This window comes from Toxotes jaculatrix, chromosome 21, assembly GCF_017976425.1.
Source record: "Toxotes jaculatrix isolate fToxJac2 chromosome 21, fToxJac2.pri, whole genome shotgun sequence".
NCBI classification, from domain to species: domain Eukaryota; kingdom Metazoa; phylum Chordata; class Actinopteri; family Toxotidae; genus Toxotes; species Toxotes jaculatrix.
Genome location: NC_054414.1, coordinates 2,742,419 through 2,763,027, shown reverse-complemented (window position 1 = coordinate 2,763,027; position 20,609 = coordinate 2,742,419). Strand labels below are relative to the sequence as shown.

Below are 20,609 nucleotides of genomic sequence, written 5' to 3'. Positions count from 1 at the left end.
GGAGCCAATCAGCTGCTGCGGCTGGCGTAGTCCTCCAATCACCTCCTCGTTCTGGCGCAGTTCAATTTCCATTCACGGACACATTCTCTGCTAAAACACTTCGTCTGGCAGGAGCCAATCAGCTGCTGCGGCTGGCGTAGTCCTCCAATCACCTCCTCGTTCTGGCGCAGTTCAATTTCCATTCACGGACACATTCTCTGCTAAAACACTTCGTCTGGCAGGAGCCAATCAGCTGCTGCGGCTGGCGTAGTTCTCCAATCACCTCCTCGTTCTGGCGCAGTTCAATTTCCATTCACGGACACATTCTCTGCTAAAACACTTCGTCTGGCAGGAGCCAATCAGCTGCTGCGGCTGGCGTAGTCCTCCAATCACCTCCTCGTTCTGGCGCAGTCCAATTTCCATTATTATCCAAAAAAACGCATCGACGTTTTAAGTGAACTGTACGTTTTTATACTTAACATTAAAATGCATTAAAAATGGGAAACCATTAAGAAAACAAGCATTTCCTTACTGAAAAACTGGACACTAGAATCTACGGAGGGTAATTACAACACATCCGCTTCCAAACAATGTACGCGACTCGAGTTTACCTGTGAATGATCCACCTGGTTCAGTCCAGGCAATCACAGACCAGGCATGTGAATCAAACCAGCCACGCCCCCACATTTACCGTCTTTGAGACCTAACATTTTATTAATTAGGGAAATATTTTCAGAAGGACCACAAGAACACTGATCAGACGGCGTGAATTCAGCTGCTGACACTATAACGACTTTGTATGTCATGAGAGAAACTGACGCCTTTTTTTGAATGAAAGTCAGTGGAGACAGATTTTTCTGACCCCTAGCGGCCCAAAGTGATATTGCAGTGTAAGACAGTTCAGCATGGGCTTCATTTTTCACAGCATTTTTTATAAAGTCCAGGAGTGGAAAAGACTGCATGGTCAGGCTGCCACATTTCATCTGTTATATGTATATACTATAAAAATACTGATTAGACTGGTTAGTGCAGCTTTAAGATTTTTACTGATGATGTTTCCAAAGTCTAGAATGTACAATACAAAACAGGCTCAGTTCAGTTTGATCCAAATGTTATATTTGTCAGTGCTCATCGGTACAGTCCACAGCAGAGCCGTTAGTTCACCTGTAGCTGATAATCACTGCAGAGTCAACAAAACATACCAAGGAGCTTCACGTAAAAGTTTCCCCTTAAATCATTTACTCATGTATGTACAACTCTAACAAGAGCAACATGAAAAAATAATTTCATTGAATCGTATATATCATGATGACAGAAACCCTGGAGGCTAAGACGACTGGACAAACATCGAAGCTTGTTTCTGAGGCTACCAGAGCTTTCCTGGTTCTTACAGGCTGTGCAGTCCCTTCAGCCGTGTTCAGAGTTCAACACGCCGTCAGCGTTCGAACGCTGTTTCGATAGGAAAGCAGATTGTCGTGGAATGGTTATTTTGGCAGTGAGGGCTCAGCAGAGTTACTCAGCACTGTTCATTCACACATACTGAGGAAAGAGACATTCTTTAATTCTAGTTGCTGATTTCAGACATTTAAACTGTAGATTTAAAATCTTGACAGAAAATCTCACAGTGATTTATCTTTCCCTGTGCCCCATTATTCTTGACATGGTCCTTTTCTTATGAGAAACTGTACATTACTATTCTTCCTCTGTCAAACAATCTTCTTTATATATTAACATTCATTCCTGTGTGTGACGTAGATATCTCAAAAGTGGCAAAAATCCTAAATTAAAACATTAAAATCATCAAATAATACTGTTTAACACAGGAGTTTAAAATGTTCTACATGAACACTGTCTTTCATTTGCAGTGTGATAAGGTAAGAAACCAAATCCGGAGACCAGACGCTGATTATCTCTGTGGGTTCTCCACCAGAGGACAGGACAGACGAGCCTGGAGGAGATGCAACTGAAGGAGGAGAAGAAGAAGAATGATGATGATGATGATGATGATGATGATGATGATGATGATGATGATGAGGAGGAGGAGGAGGAGGAGGAGGTGATGTTTACAAGTTGCTGAACAGTTCGTTCCTCTTGCTCCAGTCCATGGGTGGGGCTTTCTTGGCGGCTCGCTTCTGATGGGCTCTTTCTTTGGCCTGAGCCAGTGACATACTCAGACCCAGGGTGTCAGCTCCTGGGGCCGGCTCCGGGGCCTTCTCAACCTAGACACACACACACACACACACAAAAGAGTCCAGATTGTATGTTGTTCTGAGGAATTTCAGGCTTATCCTCTAACATCTCAAACTGTTTCCATGATCCATGATTGTGTGAATCAGGCATCACTAACATGAAAGATTTATACACACTGACAGTATCTTAACAAACTTTAACCAGAGACCGTTTTGTGATGGGATCGCAGCAGCCACGACACCAAATCAGTGTGTGTGATACAATGGTAAACATAGCATGAGAGAAGTGAGTGAGTCCTTCACCCTTTTCAACAACTGAGCACTCAGAAAAGAAGAGTTAAAGTGATTCCAAGACGGATGCTAACATGTGGCTGCACACAGTACCTCTGCAGGTGGGGAGCTGGTAGTCGCTGCTGGCAGGGAGGCGTTGGAGGAGGCACTGGAGGCTGATGAGCTCACGGACACTTTAGGCTTCATCTGTGCCGATGCCTGTTTGAACACACACAAGACAGAGTTAGAATTAGAAGTTAGAGTACAAATCTGCTGTTCTACTTTATGTATAGGAGAATCTACGGTGGCCTTCAGGTAGCATAAAAACCTGAAAGGTCCTCTTTAAAGCCAGTGTTTGGTTTGTCCATTCTGAGCTACTGTAGAAACATGACGGTGCAACGTAGAAGAAGATCCCTATGTGAACATGCAGGGCTCATCCTAAGCTCACGAAAACAATAATTGTTAGTTTCAGGTGATTCTACACTAATAATAAACATTATTATTATTATTATGAGAGAAGACTTTAGCTCAGAGTGAGATTCTTTACTTAAGTAAAAGTAGTAATACCAGAGTGGAAACACTCCATAACTGATCAAAGTCCTGCATTCATAATTTTAGAGACAGACATCTCAAAAGAAAATATCTGTGTGGACAGATACCACAAGGTGTAAGTGAGACACGATGTATTTTGGGATTTGGGTGAACTGACCCCTTAACCGGCTGTGGAGTTACTGCCTCCTGCTGTCCAGCAGGGGTCAGTAGACCCCTCCTGTCAGTGCTGCACAGCTCTGGTCACACACTCATCACTCACTTATTAAAGCTGAGGCTCAGTGTCAGCACTGACCCCTGTGCAGAATGGAGAGCTGGTGGAAATATTAAAAACACTTAGTTAAGCTTTAAACTCTGCTCTACAGCGCGGTCTCTCAGTGTCAGTCACTTCCTGTGTGAATGAAACCGGCCTCTGATCGTAAATAGCTGCTCTTCTAAAAACCGACTCAAAAAACACGAGCTCTGTGGAGATGTTTTCTAGAGGCTTAGAGAGGCTTTTAACACGAGCGCACACTACACCACAACAACTGCATTTTCATTCACTCACTCCTCTTTTAATGGCCTTCATCTTTTCACAATCACAACTTCACCTCTGGACATACTGACTCTGTCTAGGAGTGTTTGATTTAAATGGTTGGACCTGTGAAGCCATTTGTTGCTGTCAAATATTTGAATAAAATAATAAAAACAGCCATGTCATGTGAGGCCCTGCTCAGACCTGTTATTATCATGAATCTCAGGTGATCCGATCACAAGTGGACAAGTTCAGGTCTGAGAGCACCCAAGACACACTGAGCTCTGATCACCCAGACCACATTGGGAGGTGGTCTGGACTGGAGAACACTCAGGTGGAGATGCAGGTGTGAACAGGCCTGAGATCTCTGTACACACACACACACACACACACACACACTCTGTGCACAACAAACTGTTTACAACACAGTCCTGTAGTTTTTTTTTTTTTTAGCTCAGTTCAAGTTTATTCAGCTGCAGAATTGTTTCTCAACTCCTTTACATGTGGGTAAATCAGACCCAACTGCACAGACACACACACACACACACACACACATTTAAGGTCAGAGGTCATCATGAGTGTTTATGCCAAGCGCTGTTATGTAATTGCTGGTGAATGAGTGATTGTTCCTGCTGCAGAGGGGCAGAATCTGGCTGCAAGTGAGTATGAGAACTGTGCTCGTTAGTCATCTCATTAGCATAATCCCCAACTCGCCTTGAGAGTTAAAGCCACTTCAATCCCATGATCCTCCAGGACACGAGAGAGAGAGAGAGAGAGAGAGGGGGGGGCACACACTGCTGAGCTCTTGTTGCCATGGTGAAGGGTCAGCCACAATGTCACCAGAGGGGCCAATCCACTTTTCCCATGTTGTCAGTATGTGTGTGTGTGTGTGTGTGTGTGTGTGTGTGTGTGTGTGTGTGTGTGTGTGTGTGTGGAGAGAGGAGGAGGGAGCACTGCTGTTCCTTCCTACAGGAGAGTGTTTACTTATGATAAACTCACCCTGCTGTGCCTGTGGAGCGTCACCAACACAGGGAGCTCACGCTGACTGCTGATTAAAGGGGCATTCCACTCATTTTACACATCGAGCTCACGGAGACCACTCACTCACACACACACACACACACACACCTTCTCCAGTCACATTTTTTTTTTTTTTTTTTACAGCAATGAGATTGTGGTAAAAACCCAAACAGTGCTGCTGTGTTTGCGTTAGCAGGGAGATCTGCTGCATCAAACCAAGCGCTCCCCTTTTCTCCATAAGCCGTTACAGAAGTGACAGAACTGTGTCACACCACGTGATGATCTGTGCACAGGAATCTAATGTGTGTGTGTGTGTGTGTCATGGTGAATTAAAGAGCAAAATGAGTCAGTTTGTGATATGTTGCTGCTGATGAGTGTAACTTATAAACAGTTTGTTTTACTGTCACTGGCACTTTGCTGGTTGCACCACAGCACGTGCAGCCTGGAGGAAGAGTAAATAAACAGGCCTCTGTTCCTGTCTGAAGCCCTGAAAAAGGATCCTGATCGAGGTTTACAGCATCCATGGTCATGTTAGATCATACAGCTTCTGAAGGAAACATGTAATGCAAATATAATAATCAAGAGAGAATACATTTTACCTATAACTGTGCAGCCATTCTACTAAATGTTTAATTAACCATACCATTACCACTGTTCACACTGTAGTATACAGCCAGTATCCCAGAATGCATTTCACACCAACCGGCAGCGACAGCAATGAATGGCGGGGATTCAAAAATCAGGCTAAAAGCTGTTGTAGCTGTCGGTCATAGGTCTGTTAACATGTCACTTTATAAAGGCTGAATATTTTTTCAGGCGATGTAACCGTCCAGTCAATGTTTCTAAATCTGCTGCATCGCTTTCAGAGATTTGAGACAAGCTGCTTCACCCACACACCCACACACACACAGAGTGTTATCAGTACCAGTGTTCCAAATTGGTATCAGTCAGACAAGCAGCTGTATCTGTTTCCAGGAAACACACGAAGACAACAAGTATGATTCACACAACGTGGTCCAGAAGCACTAATCTGCTACCAGGAATGTCCAGAGAGGATCAGCAGGGCTTTTCCAGGCCACTATCTGTAACAGAGTGTGTGTGTGTGTGTGTGTGTGTGGTTCTCACCTCTTCCTCCTCTGATGCTCTCTCTGACACTGGCTCAGGAAGAGGTCCTGCATTGGGAAGAGAAGATATTAAAGCCTCACTTCATCCACATTTACACTCATTCATAAATACATTTATTATCATATTAACATTATAAACATGTTTAACATGTGATTATACTGATTCTGACAAGTTCCAGACACTGAATTACCAACTCCTCCAAAGCAGAATATAGATGTTGGTGTGTTTGTGTGTGTGTTACCAGTGACGTGCTCCTCAGTGGGCAGGACGTTGCACCTCATGAAGAATTCCTCAGTCTTAGCGTCGACCACCAGCAGTCTGGTCTGGTCTCCTCCGGCCTTGATGGCTGCAACCACCTCTGAGTGCTGCATCCCGATGACTGACGTGCCGTTAACCTGAGAGAGGAGAGGAGAAAAAACAGGTCAATACCAGCAGCATGTATGAATGAATGTATGAATGCTATGTTTTAAAAATACCAATGTAAATGCTATGCCATTTACCACAGTTAGTCTGCATTATTCTATAACAACCACTGTGCTAAAATAACTTGAACCATTGTTCCTTTTAGGAATCAGATGCAGCCTTCGACACAGCAGATCGCTCCACTCTCATCCACAGCTTCTCTTCATATTAATCCACATTCCTTCACTGTCTCAGAGGGAAACTGTGGGAATGTGAGCCCCCCCCCACGGTATGATACTTGGTTCGATCCTCTTCTCCATCTCTGTGCTCTCACTATGTCAGCTTTCCAAAAAACACAACCTCTCTTTTCTTCCTCCATGTAACTCCTACAAACTAACTGGCCTGAATCAGCATATTGAATACTGGATGGCTGCAAACTTTCCTCAGCTAACTGAGAGTAAATCACATGTAAAAAAAAAAAATCTTGGCTGGATACAGAGAACAAATCAATAGGGTGGTTGAATCAAGTTCAAGAGCTCAGATCAGTTCTCTGTGCCACTGACCTTTATTACTGCCACTCTTTTTATTCTGGCATCTCTAAGACGTCTTTGTACCATCTCCGACCAGTTCACAATGCTGCAGCAAGAATTTTACCAAGCTCTCCCACTCTCACCTCCTACGCTGGCCCCCCAGACAACTACACAATTGAACAGAAAATCCTGCTGTTTGTCTGCACCCTGTTAAAGGGTCTTGCCCCTGCTTATATTACAGAACTCCTGTCCCCTTATCAGAGACCAGGGATCCCCCCTAAATTACACAACTCCCTTCTTTCCACCATATGTTTCTCCGTCTCTCTTGAGGTTTTCTGTGGGACATTACAGCGAGCTTAACATATTTTATATTCGTCATATGTTTATATATGTTCTGTTGTACAATATATGTTGCACATATGTTCTGTGAGCTCAGGACGTGAGGCTGTCTTTCTTTAGATAGCAGGGAACACATTTGACTGCCAGCTGTCTGTCACAGCTGCTGCTGCAGCCATCACAGCCGAACCCTGCGTGGGTGGAACTGTTTCCAATACAACCCGCATCAGGATCAACACACCCAGTGTGACAGCGTGGACGAGCTCAGACCTGAGATTCCCTCGCTGCCAGTTTTACTGCTGTGAATCTATCGTTTTCGTGGATTAGCGCTCGCAGCTGTAGCTGTGGAGAAACCAGCAGCTCCAGTCTGACTCCATCATCTATCCATCCCTGAGAGGAACATTTCTTTTTTGCCCTCAGCAAAGCTCAGTGGAGCAGGCAGAGACGAAAAAAAAAAAAAAAAAAGCTGCTCAAAAGCACATGAACAGCCATAGGTTTGGCATCACTGCTATTTCAGGGCGTGGTATACAAGCATACTCCCAGAGTTGGAACTAATCAAGCATCCTGGGAGATAAATAACTCAGGAATTCCTGTGGGAGGAGGAGCTGAGGTGGGAATACCATTAAGAACCTCTCAGTCTCACCAGCTCCCACACTGGCTGTGAACGTCGACAGGTGGTACAGAACACTGTGTTATATTCCTCTCAGGTGACCCCTGACCTCTGCAAAGAAATGATCACATTCTCAACATTCTGTTTCCAGAAATCCAGCTCTCAAACCTCCACAAATGTCCTGTTCGAAGCCTCTCTCTCTATGTGAATACTGTATGTACCGTTGTAGTATTACTTCATGTACATCCTTCCTCCTCCCCCTCTTCCCTCCTGTGTGTGAGAGGCCCTGCTGACTGTTTGGGCAGCCTGTAATTCAGACCACAGACACAGTAAGTGGATTAACTCTGACCCTGCCTACATGGCCAAAAGGCCCGGTCATCGCACACTCAGCGAGGGAGTAAAAATTTGGTGCGCTTCAGAGACACACACACACACACACAGTTAAGACACATACAAGACACCCGCACACACATGCAAGAACATATGCACATTACAGCTACATACACTCTCCATCTCCTAACACTTACTGGGATTTCAGTTTTCTGGTTGCCCACCAGTGTAATAGGATTACAGCTGATACGCAAACAAACAAAATAAAACACACACATATACACACACACACAAACAGAGTTTTAAGCAAAACCCACCATGACTGTCTGCATTGGACAGGATGAGTGTGTGCTGTGTACCTGGATGATCTTGTCCTGCGGTCTGAGACCAGCTCTGTGTGCCGGAGAGTCTCCATCCACAGCTCTGATGTACTGGCCCGGTTTCGACTTCTCACTGTGCAGGTTGAAGCCGTAGCCGTTAGCTCCCTTCTCCATGTGGCAGAGACGAGGCCGCAGTCCGTCGCTCTCATCCTGCGCACACACACACATACACACAAACAGGAGAAAATCTGATCGACGGTTCACTTAGAAATCAGGGGTCATAATTTGTAGCATCGTCATGGCTACACCCACCATCATGGGTGTAGCTGATAGATGCTGGGCCTTCCTCTGTCATCACAGTGGCCTGCTGAGATTTCAGGTTTTTTAAACAGCCTTAAATTGAGCCCAGCTCTATACTTCCTATGACTTATACACAAATTGAACAGTAATTCAAATTTATGATATTAATGCATAATTACAAGCTTTTATGTGAAAAACTATGACATTAAACAATTAATAATTAAAAATGAAGACTTGGAGAAATGGTTTATTTTTTATCTTTCCCTGGCAGACACTGGCTTCCATAAATACTCACTGCACTTAGTGTAGTGTCTAGTGTTTAGCTTATGGCTTCAGGTTTACAGTATTTGCCACTAGCCAATGGTTTGGCTGAAGACTTATAAAGTTTTAACATAACTATAGCAACGGCAGGTCTAAGAGCTGAAACAGCTGATAGCTATCTTTGTAGGTCTTTGTAAGATACTCATGGCTTTAATGGCTTTTATATGGTAAAGTGAATCACAGGTCAACATGCAGAAACAGCAGAGAGACACAGAGAGAGAGAGAGAGCGCGAGAGCTCAAAAGATGGATGGGGCATATTCTTCTTAACAGCTGCTTTCAGCCATGGTAATTCATTTACAATTCAGAGCAATTAATCTCAGCTTTCTCCAGTTCAGTCCGCTTCCACCTGTGGTTTACGTCAATCTGAGATTCCACATCAATACAATCGTTACATGTTTGCTCTAAATTACAACGTATGTACGTCATGTAACTTCCCTATTTACATACTGTATACATACTGTATACGTTGAGCTTATTGGACAAATAAGTCAAACTCAGAAAAGCAGGATATTAACATGAGGTCATAAACATGCAGCGGCAGGAAAGTCTTTACTCACAGTGTGATCTACATGGACCTGAGACACATGGTCACATACATAATAGGACAGGTTCTGTAGCATACTACAGCTGACTTCCTCTCCTAACTGCATGAAGCCACACCACCTCTCCTCTGTTGCAGGGGCTCATCTTGCTGTGGTCAGTATCTTGTTAAATGTCAAACACAAAGTGCAGGTGAAGGACCTGCGTATTCATGTATTCATACATGTAATCATGCATGTCGTTCGGGCACTGCTGCACAGACGTCACAAGCTATGTCTTCATTACAGGGACTCCTGGAAATGATTGTCGCATAGGTTGCTATTACAAAACAGGTCAGTTCCATAAAGGTGTGGTCATTTTCCAGGGCCTCAATTGCAAGATTTTCCAACCCTCCCAGCCTCCCTACCCCTTTACAGCTAACATGTGCACGGGGCAGTAACAGAATAGTGAACACCTGAAGCTCTAATAAAACATGCTCCCCCCATCCACCTGTTGCATCACCTGATAAAACCTCAGCTATCTACTGAACATCCTCAGCTATCAGTGTCTATCTGTGAATGATTCTCTGCCAAGTGACCATTTAAGATCAACCGCTGCAGACTCAGCGGACGCACCCACTCTCAGCCACTCACAAAGCGGATTATGCATTGATCCAGAGGTTAATGTGAAATCAAGGTGGTTGATGATTGATGACTGGGTGAGGCAGTATGATGATGGGAGGACTTAAGGTGAGGTGACTGTCAGGTTGAACCTTTGGATGGAATCACACATTTATGACTAAACTCACATAACCAGTGTCTGTTAATGAAGATGATAAGGGTGATATAACAGCTGGGGTGCAAAGTACACTGGAAAGCTGTATACTACAATAATCTCCCCTCCCAAGCAGAGGCATTCACCTGCTTCTCGATAAGGGGATTTAACAGTCCACCAAATGACTCCATGAATGTGAATGGTCTCCTTTATAGGGACGAACCCACAGAAAATGATCACCTGACTCTGCAGTTCACTCCAGCTCTATGGAGCATTTTTAGCATCTTTCACATCATTGTCTTTGGTTCACCCTCACCTCTTTCATTAGCCTCGTTTTCAGCAGCAGATAGCAGCTGTTTTTAGAAAAAGGAAAAAAAAAACTGTGATAACACTGCACACTTCATACCCAGCACCAAACAGCTGAAAGACAATGACAGCAACTAGCTGGTGAACATGGTGGAGCCACGTTTTTTTTCTCAGGAGCTGGTGGAGACCAAATGAGAGCTAAAAGGAGAGTGAATATGAAACATGACTCCAAATGAACTGCAGCTACTCAGTGCCTGCTGAATATGTAAATAGACAATTGTTTGCTAACGTGTTAGCCTGTCCAACTTTCTAAGATGAAAACATGTCAGTGTTGTGTTTCCAAGTTGACCTTTTGTCCCCAGGAGGCCAAAAATATCAATTAGTGCAGCTTTAAGGATGAGCTCAGGGATTAAATGTACCTTCCCTGGCTTTTGTTTCATAACCCACAAACTCTGTGGTGGGTTAAGAAATGAAAAAGTCCAGTTAAAACACTAGTATCAAGCTACTTGTACACACAAAACACAAGGTAAATTAGTTTTAGATGGATGTAACATAAGATGACCATGTTACATCAGCATCATCACAGCATTTCATGGGTTCACAACTTTTCACCAAGACCTGCCGGTGCTGCCCTCAACTCCACCATCAAAAACAGGGAAAATCTGACAAGCACCTCACGGCTACTGAGGAGCATTTGAACCCATCACAAAGTTGAACAAGCAGCATTTAATCCATTTACTGCACCACAGGGGAGCAGAGAATCAGCCAGTGGCACAGGGGGTGACCAGAGATACCTGAACTATGTCGCTCTGCCAAGACCAGAGAATTCAGTTACAATCTGCAGAGGACCCTGGGAACATGGGGCAAAGAAACACAGGATACAGACGTGTCCTTTGATTCCCATCTCCATTATTCACTCTGCTACGCCACCAGCATCACTTCATCCCTCTTTCTCTCCTTCCAGTTAACATGTATCACTTTATCCATTAGATAAAGTCTTTTGTTTTTGTCAACCTGGGCTCAGAGAGGCCTAAAAGGTCAAAGGTCTGGTCGTAGTGACAGCACCCTGCAGGGAGATGGAGGGGGGATAATGGAGGCAGAAAGAAAAGCTCAGACAGCAGGCCAGGTAAAGTTTACTTTTCATCAGATTCAAAACTGTTCACAATTTATGCCTTGAACGTCTCAGTGAGGAGCAAGCCGAGTCATGATGATCCCTATTTACTGGCAGACCTGAAATAATATCATTGATCAGACTCCTCTAAAGAGCAGGCCAGCAGGTGTCTCTCTGACTGTGTGGGGTCAGCTCCCGCCCTGTGCTGCGTTTCCTTTGCATTTGGTCTCAGTGTGAAAAACCTGTGGTGCTTTTTACTGAAGCCGAGAACTGAGTCAACACAGAACCAGCCTCTGAAACAGAAACAATAACAATATGATATATTTTTGTCCTGTGGCTGCACGAGCGTCACATAGCATGCATTGTGACATGCATGGTCACATTTGAACACTTTCTGATTTCAGTATGCACAGGAAAACCACAGCATGAGCAAGGACACGCAGTGCTAAACTCACGCAGTGACAGCAAGGGCTCTATGATAGCGATCCCACCGGGTGAAGTCCAGCAGAGTCTGTCCAACATGCTGGCACTGATACAGTTTCCAGTGTTTGCTGCTAAAGCCACCCTCTCCTGAGAACAACCATCAGAGAGGATGTTTCCACAACTCCAGCAAGTTCATCTGAAATATTTTTTTTAAAAAATGTGACATGTCACAGGCCAGCAATAATAACATGGTGCCCTAATGATCCCTGATGATCACTGCCATTAAAGCTGTAGCAGTGCAGAATTAAGTTGCACATATTGATTCTTACATGCTGTTAGGAAGTGTTATCCAGAGGAACATACTATGTTCAGCGGCTGTTGGTTTCTAATGCTCCAACAGTGGACCACAGACATTACAGCTGGTGTTCGATCTGGCACAAACACAGTGCGACGACAGGATTAGCCTAGTTTGAGTCTGATGGTACCAGAGGCAGCAGGCAGCCACTGTAAACATTCCCTGAGCTTGTTGAATATCAAAGGTTAATGGTTTTACAGCTCGCTGTAGTTAAACACCAGATCCTGTGCTCCAACCTGGTATGATGAGGGCTGGCTTACTAGAAGGACCTTGAACTGAGGGTGAAACAATAAACAGTGTGTGCTTTCAATGATCAAATGTGTGTTGTGATCCAGGAGAGGTCCTTGGAGATGTGCACCCCCCCTCCCCCCCTCAGGAACCTGGTGCTGCTCACCCTCTCCACAGCAGCACCGTTGATGGTCAGCGGGGGATGCTGTAGAGCTCTTCTCCTGGAGTCAACAACAACAACAACAGTCTTTGAGGTGTTGTTGCCGACCCATATATTTTATGGCCTCCTTGTTAAAAGGGTTTTGAGTCCCATGTATGTGAGTTTCTGTTTTAGCCGCTGGGGGATGACCGTCCTGTTTCTACAGACTGAAGTGTTTCTGCAGAGCCACCCTAACAGGTTTGTCTAAGTCTGTTCAAACTGTTCAGCCCCACAGACTGAACGTGTGCTTGAGTTTACAGCCTGAGGAAGTTATTAGCTTACGTAATCAACACAAGAACTGTCACTACACGTAGCGCTGCAGTTATCATTAACTGGCTGTGACAAAAACACACAATCCAGCTTCAGCGCTATGGCAACTAGCTACAAGGGCAGGAAGTGGTTTCTTCACAGGTTCTGCCACAACAGCTAAGTACTTGCTGTGTGTCTGCGTTTGTATGTATGAACCCACGTTTGCACTGCTGTGTCTGCGAGTGTGTGTGGTTGTAGAGTTGGCCCCTGCTCACAAAACTGAAACTGCCACTGAAATTAGTTCAAACTTCATGCACATACTTTTCAAAACTCTTTTCTCACACCGTTGAGTTTGTCCATGATGTTACTTTTATATTTTATGTTTCAGCCGCTTAGCTGAGCCTCACATGAAGAACAAATTACAATCAGTAAAATAAGGAGGTGACAGGAATATGGGAGAATGTCAGCTGTCATATTAAGCTTGGTGGAGAATAACTGGGAAAATCCACTGTGCAAAATTTGTAAAACTCAAAGTTGCTTAAGTTAAAAAAAGAAAATTGAAGACACGGAGTCATTTAACCTGCTGAATTCATTTAACATTAACTGCTTTCAGCACAGCTGCTGCTTGTTGATGTCCTAATGTTGGCTGGTTAAGTTAGTAAAGCATTAGAGTCTATTAGTCTGGGCTCACCTTCAGCGAAAGGGTGAAGAGTGCAGAGGTTCAGAAGGAGCTCAGTATAGCATGCAGAGTACTGAAAAAGAGTTTAGGTCATTGTTGAGTTTGTGTGGGTGGGAAGAAGGACAGCAGGGCTTCCTTGCTTAGCCTCCTGCCATCATGACACAGACTCCGATAAACAGCTTTAAATGAACGGTTTACTGAATTGCTTGTAATTGATCAAGTATGAAAATGGAAAGGTGACACAAAGTATCTCAAATGTCCATATTTCAGAACATATTGCATTTTTATTTTCCCACACACCGTCCCCCTGGTCTCTGTGTGTTTCAACATCTCAGACTGTTTAGTCTCGCTGCATTCTTAATTTAGCAACTGCTGACTGATTAGACTAGAAAACAGGCTGAGCCCAAAGCTTGAGGACACAGCACCCATGTGTAATATATATCAATTCATTCAGAGTGTGAGACGGAGAGAGAGAGAGAGAGAGAGAGAGAGAGAGAGAGAGAGAGAGAGAGAGAGAGAGAGAGAGAGAGACTTCAAAGACACTTCGCTAATTGCTTGCGCCAAATGTAATTATAATCCCTGTCGTGACAAAGACCCTGATAAAATCTTGATGGATCTGCAGACTTCAGAATCAGAGAATGGACAGCTTAGCTTCACGGTCCAGACAGTGCTGAGGGGCACAAAATGATCACAGGAGTGACGGCTCGGCGTTGGGAGCGTGTCCTCGATTTACCTCGAATGGCAAATGATGAAAAATGAAACATTTGGGTTCACACACACATACACACACAGAGCTCCGGCGGGTGATGTCTAAAAATGTTCAGGGTAGCAGTGCATGTGTGAAAGCAGCTTAAGAAAACGAGATGCAGTGAGGAACTCAGTCAGATGACGCCAGCAGCACTTTTATGAAGTTTGTTTTGGATGGCAGCCCGTATAAAAGAACCATCGGATGAAAGGCTGCTCCCCCAGGCAGTGTCATCAAGATTTGGTCTCAGTTTCAAATCTTTATGATTTTTCGTTCATAAGAAACTACTACTACTAAAAACTAATTCTTACAGCACACACTCCATTTAAGGGTCATTAAAAACACTGTAACATTAATTAAGCCACATAAAGTCTTGCAAATAGTAAGTAAATAAGTTTCTGATGTTAAAGTTATTGTTCTGTTGTGCTATATAATAAAGACACATACATAGAGTTGATGAAATAAAAAAATAAGGAATTTGACGCCACTGTCTTTAAGTATAGGCTATAATATAAGTACAACTATTAACAGTTTATCAGCTGCAGTCCTCCATCCTGTACAACCATGCAGGCCGTGGGTCCCTACCCTCTGAAACAACCCATAGATGTACTTCCTGAAATAGTGTCCCTCCGGCTGCAGGTGTACCAGAGCTTTGTCCTTATAGCAACAATAATAAACAAACAGAGTGTACTGACTGTGGTGTACCGGACCTTCACGGTTAAGCTTATACAACGGTCATGGTTTGGTTAGGTTTAGGAAACAATCCTGGTCTGAGTCGCTGTATGGTTGTGGAGCACGCATGGTTTAAAGAAATGGGAAACAAACAGGTGTCTCTGTTGACCCATCTATCCACACAGGTCTCCTCCTGACGCAGACTTTCTCACTCTCTATACTACATTACCTAAATGCCTCCTCCCATCATAACTACTACAGCTGCTACAGGTCGCCAGTAAAACTTAACAATAAAACATAACCATGGGTCATAATCAGCTGCCTTCACAGAGGACCTACAGGGTGATTATTTAAGGGAGGACACTCTCACTGCAGTGTATGTGGACGCCCTGACACTGACGTGTTGGCTCATTTAAACAGCATTTCCATCAGATGATGATCCACTGTGCAGGAGCGAGGGATAAACCCAGTAACGACAGCTACTTATATGAAACAGAAGGGTTCACATTTGAAAAGCTGGAACCAGCATATGTTTGACCAGGTCGATAGAGTGACTGGGTGCAGCTCATGTACTGAGCTGAATAAGCTATACAGCTATACAAGTGTAGATTCATGACTGTCCCTAATCCGCTGCTGTTATATCATAGCTGGAAACACTCTGTCAATGGAATAAACTTAAGCAACTGCAGCCGTATCGTACGGCATCACAGTCATCCTGATTTACAGTGTTCACTACTCCTGAATCAATAAAGTTAGAGATTAATTGTTCTTTCCCAGGCTTATCTGAGCTGAGTGATAAGATGTGTTGCGAAACACTAAAAGAAGAAATTATCCTTTGGAAAGACGAGAGCTGCCTCAAGGCCTTCGCTGCGAGTATACGGATCAAAGTCTTAAGTTCTCCTGTGACAGATCAGAGAGGGAGCTCAGAGGGTGAAAACCCTCGTTGTTGTTAGACAATGGGGGAAACATAATAAGTCAATGTCTTCTCCAAATGCGTAACCAATGGATTGTCCATTAAAAGCTGAGCAGAAAACTTCATTTTCTCCGCACAAATGACAAAAAGTAGCAGAACAATTACTTTACAGGAGAGAAATAGCACCAACTTATATTCTGAGGCCGAGAAGCTCAATATATCAAACCGTGCCTTCACACTTCGAACACCAATTCATTTAGGATCCTATGGTTTCATTCTCTGTTTGACATTTACACATCTACGAGTTCAGGACAAATTGCTGTTTAATAATGTGGCCGGCCCCCTCTTGTCCACACACACATACACACACATATTCTCACTTCACTCCAGCCTTATTGACAGAGTATTTCAGGGACAGCATGGCCTCCTTGTTGAGGTATGAGAGTCCTCTCTCCTTTCCTCCCTGGCCCAGAAGTCTTTCTCCCCATGCAAACACTATAGACAAAGCCTCTCTTCTCTTTCTGCTGCCGGGAGTCTCTATGGTGACCAACAGGCAGTTTTGGGTATAGTGGAGGACTGAAAAGCTGGAGGCCAGGATGTTACCATAATATGATGACACGCTCAATCAGTTCAAGCTTTTATCTCCCAAGAAAAAAGCAACCTCTGCAGAATTAGATATCCAGCTCTGTGTTCACACTGTCGCCATGAGGAGTTTAGTTAATACAGTGTAAAAAAAAAAAAAAAAAATGTTTGGTGACTGAGTCCTGAACTGCAATATCAAGTCTGACCACAGGCAGAGATGTGAAAGAAACAACTGTTAAACCATGATTATGCTCTGCTAGGCGTGTTTCACGTCATCATTAGCCAGTACACTCCAGTGTATATCCCAGTGGGAGGCTGGTATCAGAGACCAGTATCAGACCATCAGTCAGACTCTGTCAAGTCTCCCATCGGGGAGGAAAGTGGCAGGAGGTCTGCAGCATCCCAGTAAACCAGCATGGGTTTTTCACTCACTGAGGATCAGAGTGTGAGTGATGGGGCATGAGCCACTGACATGGACAGAGACAGAAACCAGAACAGGAGCCAAATGTGCCTACATGCAGAGACGCACAGTGTGGGCTAAGTCACTTCAGTCAGACTCTGGTCATGAATGTACTGACTTTAGCAGATACTCAATATTCAAGGACACAGTCTGTAATCAGGAACAGAAAACCTGATCAGTACAGCCCTAAAATGAATTCTTTACTTTAACAACAGATATATAGAGTTATATATAAATCAATGTATCAGTAGCCAGTCACAAACAATAAAATCAGAATTGAGTGCCACCAGCTGTTTATCTCAATGTGTCCAGCTCCTAATATTCTCTTCAAAGTAGTGGTCAGAAATGCACATTAATCCTCATTTTCTTCTGATGATTTTCTGGAAATGAACGGACTAAGATTGGATGCAATCTTGTCTATTAATACGTGGTGAGCAGTAAAGTTAGTCTAATGTTGCCACCGCTGTTCATGACCACTGTCCATGACACTTTAAACCTTTAACAATTCATAGATCAGCAGTTTAAAATAATGATTAGTTCCATCCCTCATACTAACCTACAGATGTCTGAGTATTTAGAATATAATCCATGCAAGATCCTGAATCACTACCAGCTCCTTTACGCTGTTCTGTAGCTGATCCTTAACTGCTACCTCCTGAGGGGGGTCACGTCTAAAAATAACCAAGTATCCCGTTATTTTTCTGAGTGCTAAATTAAAAACACTTCCACTTCTCAGGGTTCCACACCACTGAACACCTCCACAATGAGGCTGTTTTGCATTGCTGTTACACAACATTTAAATCAAGGCCCCAGACTTTGCTCTGGCTAAAACAGAGCCTGCAAAATCGAGTATGTTTACAACCCTTTCAAAGGGTATGTTATAAAATTGTTTCATAACCAACAACAAAAGCCTCGTCTTTCAGAGAAGCAGGATTATGGTGAACAAAAGCGAGAAACATTTACATTGTATTATGATGCATAGTGTCAGACTAGTGTTACTGATCGAGCTCTTTCTGTGACTTCCGTCTACAAAGCTCATTCAGAAAAAAAAAAAAAAAAAAAAAAAAAACATGACACACCTTCATCAGACACTGCATACTAGACACTCTGGACATGTGCAACAAAAGTGCTATTTTTAGTTCATTACATCAGCTCATATTCCTTAGAGTCCTGTTGAATAGTGCCTTGTTGACATGCATCAGTTTGACAAAGTATCTGATCCAACAAGCCAAACTTGTCAGGGAATTTAAGAGGGGAAACGGAGAGGCTGACAGACATTCATCTGACAGAGACTCTGTTCAGCAGGAATGAGTGGAGGCCTGGAACATTTCACTGTGCTGTGTCACCTCTCTGCCTTAGCTTATAGCCTTTCACTGGCAATGGAAGCAGTTACTTAGCAGAGGATCTATTCTCACCTAACCTTTGCAGCTCACAGGCGATGCCGGACTCTGATCAGATAGGATCAGCTGTTTCTGCTGATGGCGCTGACCAGTCTACTCTGACTCCTATACTGCAGTAATATGTGATGAAGTGTGTTTTTAATCATTATTATTTAATTTTATAGGTGGAGCTGGGTGATATATTGGCATATAGAGGAGACTGTATAAATTTGGGAAGCCTCAAAGTTTTGCCATTCTGTTACTAATGGGGTAGCTGTCCCTTTATTATATCTGGATATATTGGGGCATTGTGTGCTTGGTTGACCAAAAAACATTTTAAAAACAAAAGTTTCTCAACTAAGAAACTTTTTGTGGGTAAAATTAATTTAAGTGACGTGACATAAAAGTAAACTGAACCTGAGTTGAGAGTGAAAAAAAACCTTCCATGGTCAAAAATCTCAAATGATTTTCCAGAAATGTTTCTATATCATGATACTTACGACACACTGATATCACAAAATAAAACTACAGGATATAGGATATTATAGATACACCCAGCTCCTTTTCACGGGGCAAGAGGTAAACAGCTGATCTTTTGACCTGACAGTTGTCAAAGTCTAGATTAGAAGGGATTTATCAGAGACGAAAATTAGGATGACTTAGTCACATGAACTCAAGCACAAGAACCTGCATATTTATATACTTCATGTTAATACAATATAATATAATATAATGAAATATCCTATAATATGATATAATGTAATATAATATAATATAATATAATATAATAAAGTACAATATAATAATAAGTCTGTGGAACACAGAGGTAAGTGTGCAGCGTACCTTGGTGCTCAGCCTGTCCGACTTCTCCGAAGAAGTGTCCCCGTTCTCGCGCGGGACAGGGGTGGACTCCCTCGGAGTGCCGTTGCTCTGTGTGTCCCCGCGGTCTGAGTCGCTGTCCCCGCCGGGCAGGGGAATCCCCTCCGTCACGAATTCTTTCCGGCACTGCAGGTTGTGTTTCTTCAGCAGCTCGGCCGTCTCGTCGTCGACCACGATCAGCTCTAACGCCCCGGTGGTGGCCCGTATCCTGGCGACCACCTGCTGATGGCTCTCGCCCTCCACGCTCTCCCCGTTCACGAACGCCAGTCGGTCGCCCGCGAGAAGCCCGGACGCGGAGGCAGGAGTGTCGGGCTCCACGAGCCTGATGAACTGCCCGGTCTTGCCCTTCTCTCCGTGCAGGTGGAACCCGTAGCCGCCTGTTCCTTTCTCCAGCACACACAGTCTGGGTCTGAGGCTTGACATTGTTGTTGCTCCTTTGTTTTTTGTTTTTCTTTAACCGACGAAAACGTTTATTCCCGCTATCCAAACCACTTCAAAGCGTTTAAATAAGTTTAAATAACAACCATGCAGGAAAAAGTGACACCTGTACTCCGCACGCTGACTTTGCCGGAGCTCACTTCCGCTAAACTGAGTCACAGTAAACTTTCCGCTGCTAACGCTGCGTTTTCACTCCGACCGGCTGCTTCAGTGATCCTCCCAAGTGAGTTTCTGTGTTGCAATCTTCTCTTTCACCTCCAGCCCTGCACCGTCCCGTCCTCAGCGGAGGTACCACTGTCAGCGCAGCACAATGAGGTCAACACGTGTCAGCAGACTTTCAGAATAAAAGCCAACAAAGCTCACAGTACAACAACGATTCCATTAGATGTTTAGCGCCCTGTTTTATTCCCCCCCCCCCCAGTTTAAAGTTACAGTGTTTTAAAAGTTGAATACCAATACCTTTTAGACTCAGTGTCCATAAATTATAAAAAAAAAAAAAAAAAAGTTCGACAAATACATGCGCTGAATGAAAAAAACATTTTTTCCAATCAGAATTAATTCATGGCCTTTAGAGCATCATTTAGAAAACTCCGGGAGAGAAGACCAATTAAATTTTAAATTAATGTAGGCTAAACAATTACTAAAAAATAAAAAATAAAAATAATATAAAAAATAAAAAACAGTCGAGGTGAATTAATTTAACAATCAAAAAAGAGTAGATTTTAAGTGATGGTTTCTTTCAAGACTATTACTGTGCAATCTTTTTTTGGTTAGAAGTCAGAAACAAGTCAAATGTTCAGTGGTGACATTAACAAGGGTTTTGTTCCATTGTGAACATCTCACAGGAACGCTGTTTAAATTATTAACGCCTGTGATTTCTTTTACTATGACATGTCAAAATG

The 20,609-nt window shown here is 43.5% G+C and overlaps 2 protein-coding genes across 3 annotated transcripts in view; both read right to left on the bottom strand.

The window, feature by feature from the left end:
- LOC121175582 (transmembrane protein 94-like) overlaps positions 1–20,609 on the bottom strand; it is an 847,517-nt gene that overhangs the window by 20,412 nt on the left and 806,496 nt on the right. The window lies entirely within an intron of this gene.
- slc9a3r1a (SLC9A3 regulator 1a) lies at positions 1,007–19,965 on the bottom strand. Of its 2 annotated transcripts, XM_041066672.1 has the most exons (7): positions 19,234–19,965; positions 8,214–8,384; positions 5,888–6,041; positions 5,647–5,693; positions 2,553–2,657; positions 2,024–2,198; positions 1,007–1,975 (listed from the first exon to the last, which is right to left on the bottom strand). In XM_041066672.1, exons 1-6 carry the CDS (start codon positions 19,690–19,692, stop codon positions 2,043–2,045), a joined length of 1,092 nt encoding a protein of 363 aa, XP_040922606.1. In that variant the 5' UTR covers positions 19,693–19,965; the 3' UTR covers positions 1,007–1,975; positions 2,024–2,042. The 2 variants fall into 2 exon arrangements, with proteins under 2 accessions (XP_040922606.1, XP_040922605.1); XM_041066671.1 differs by having other exon boundaries at positions 1,007–2,198.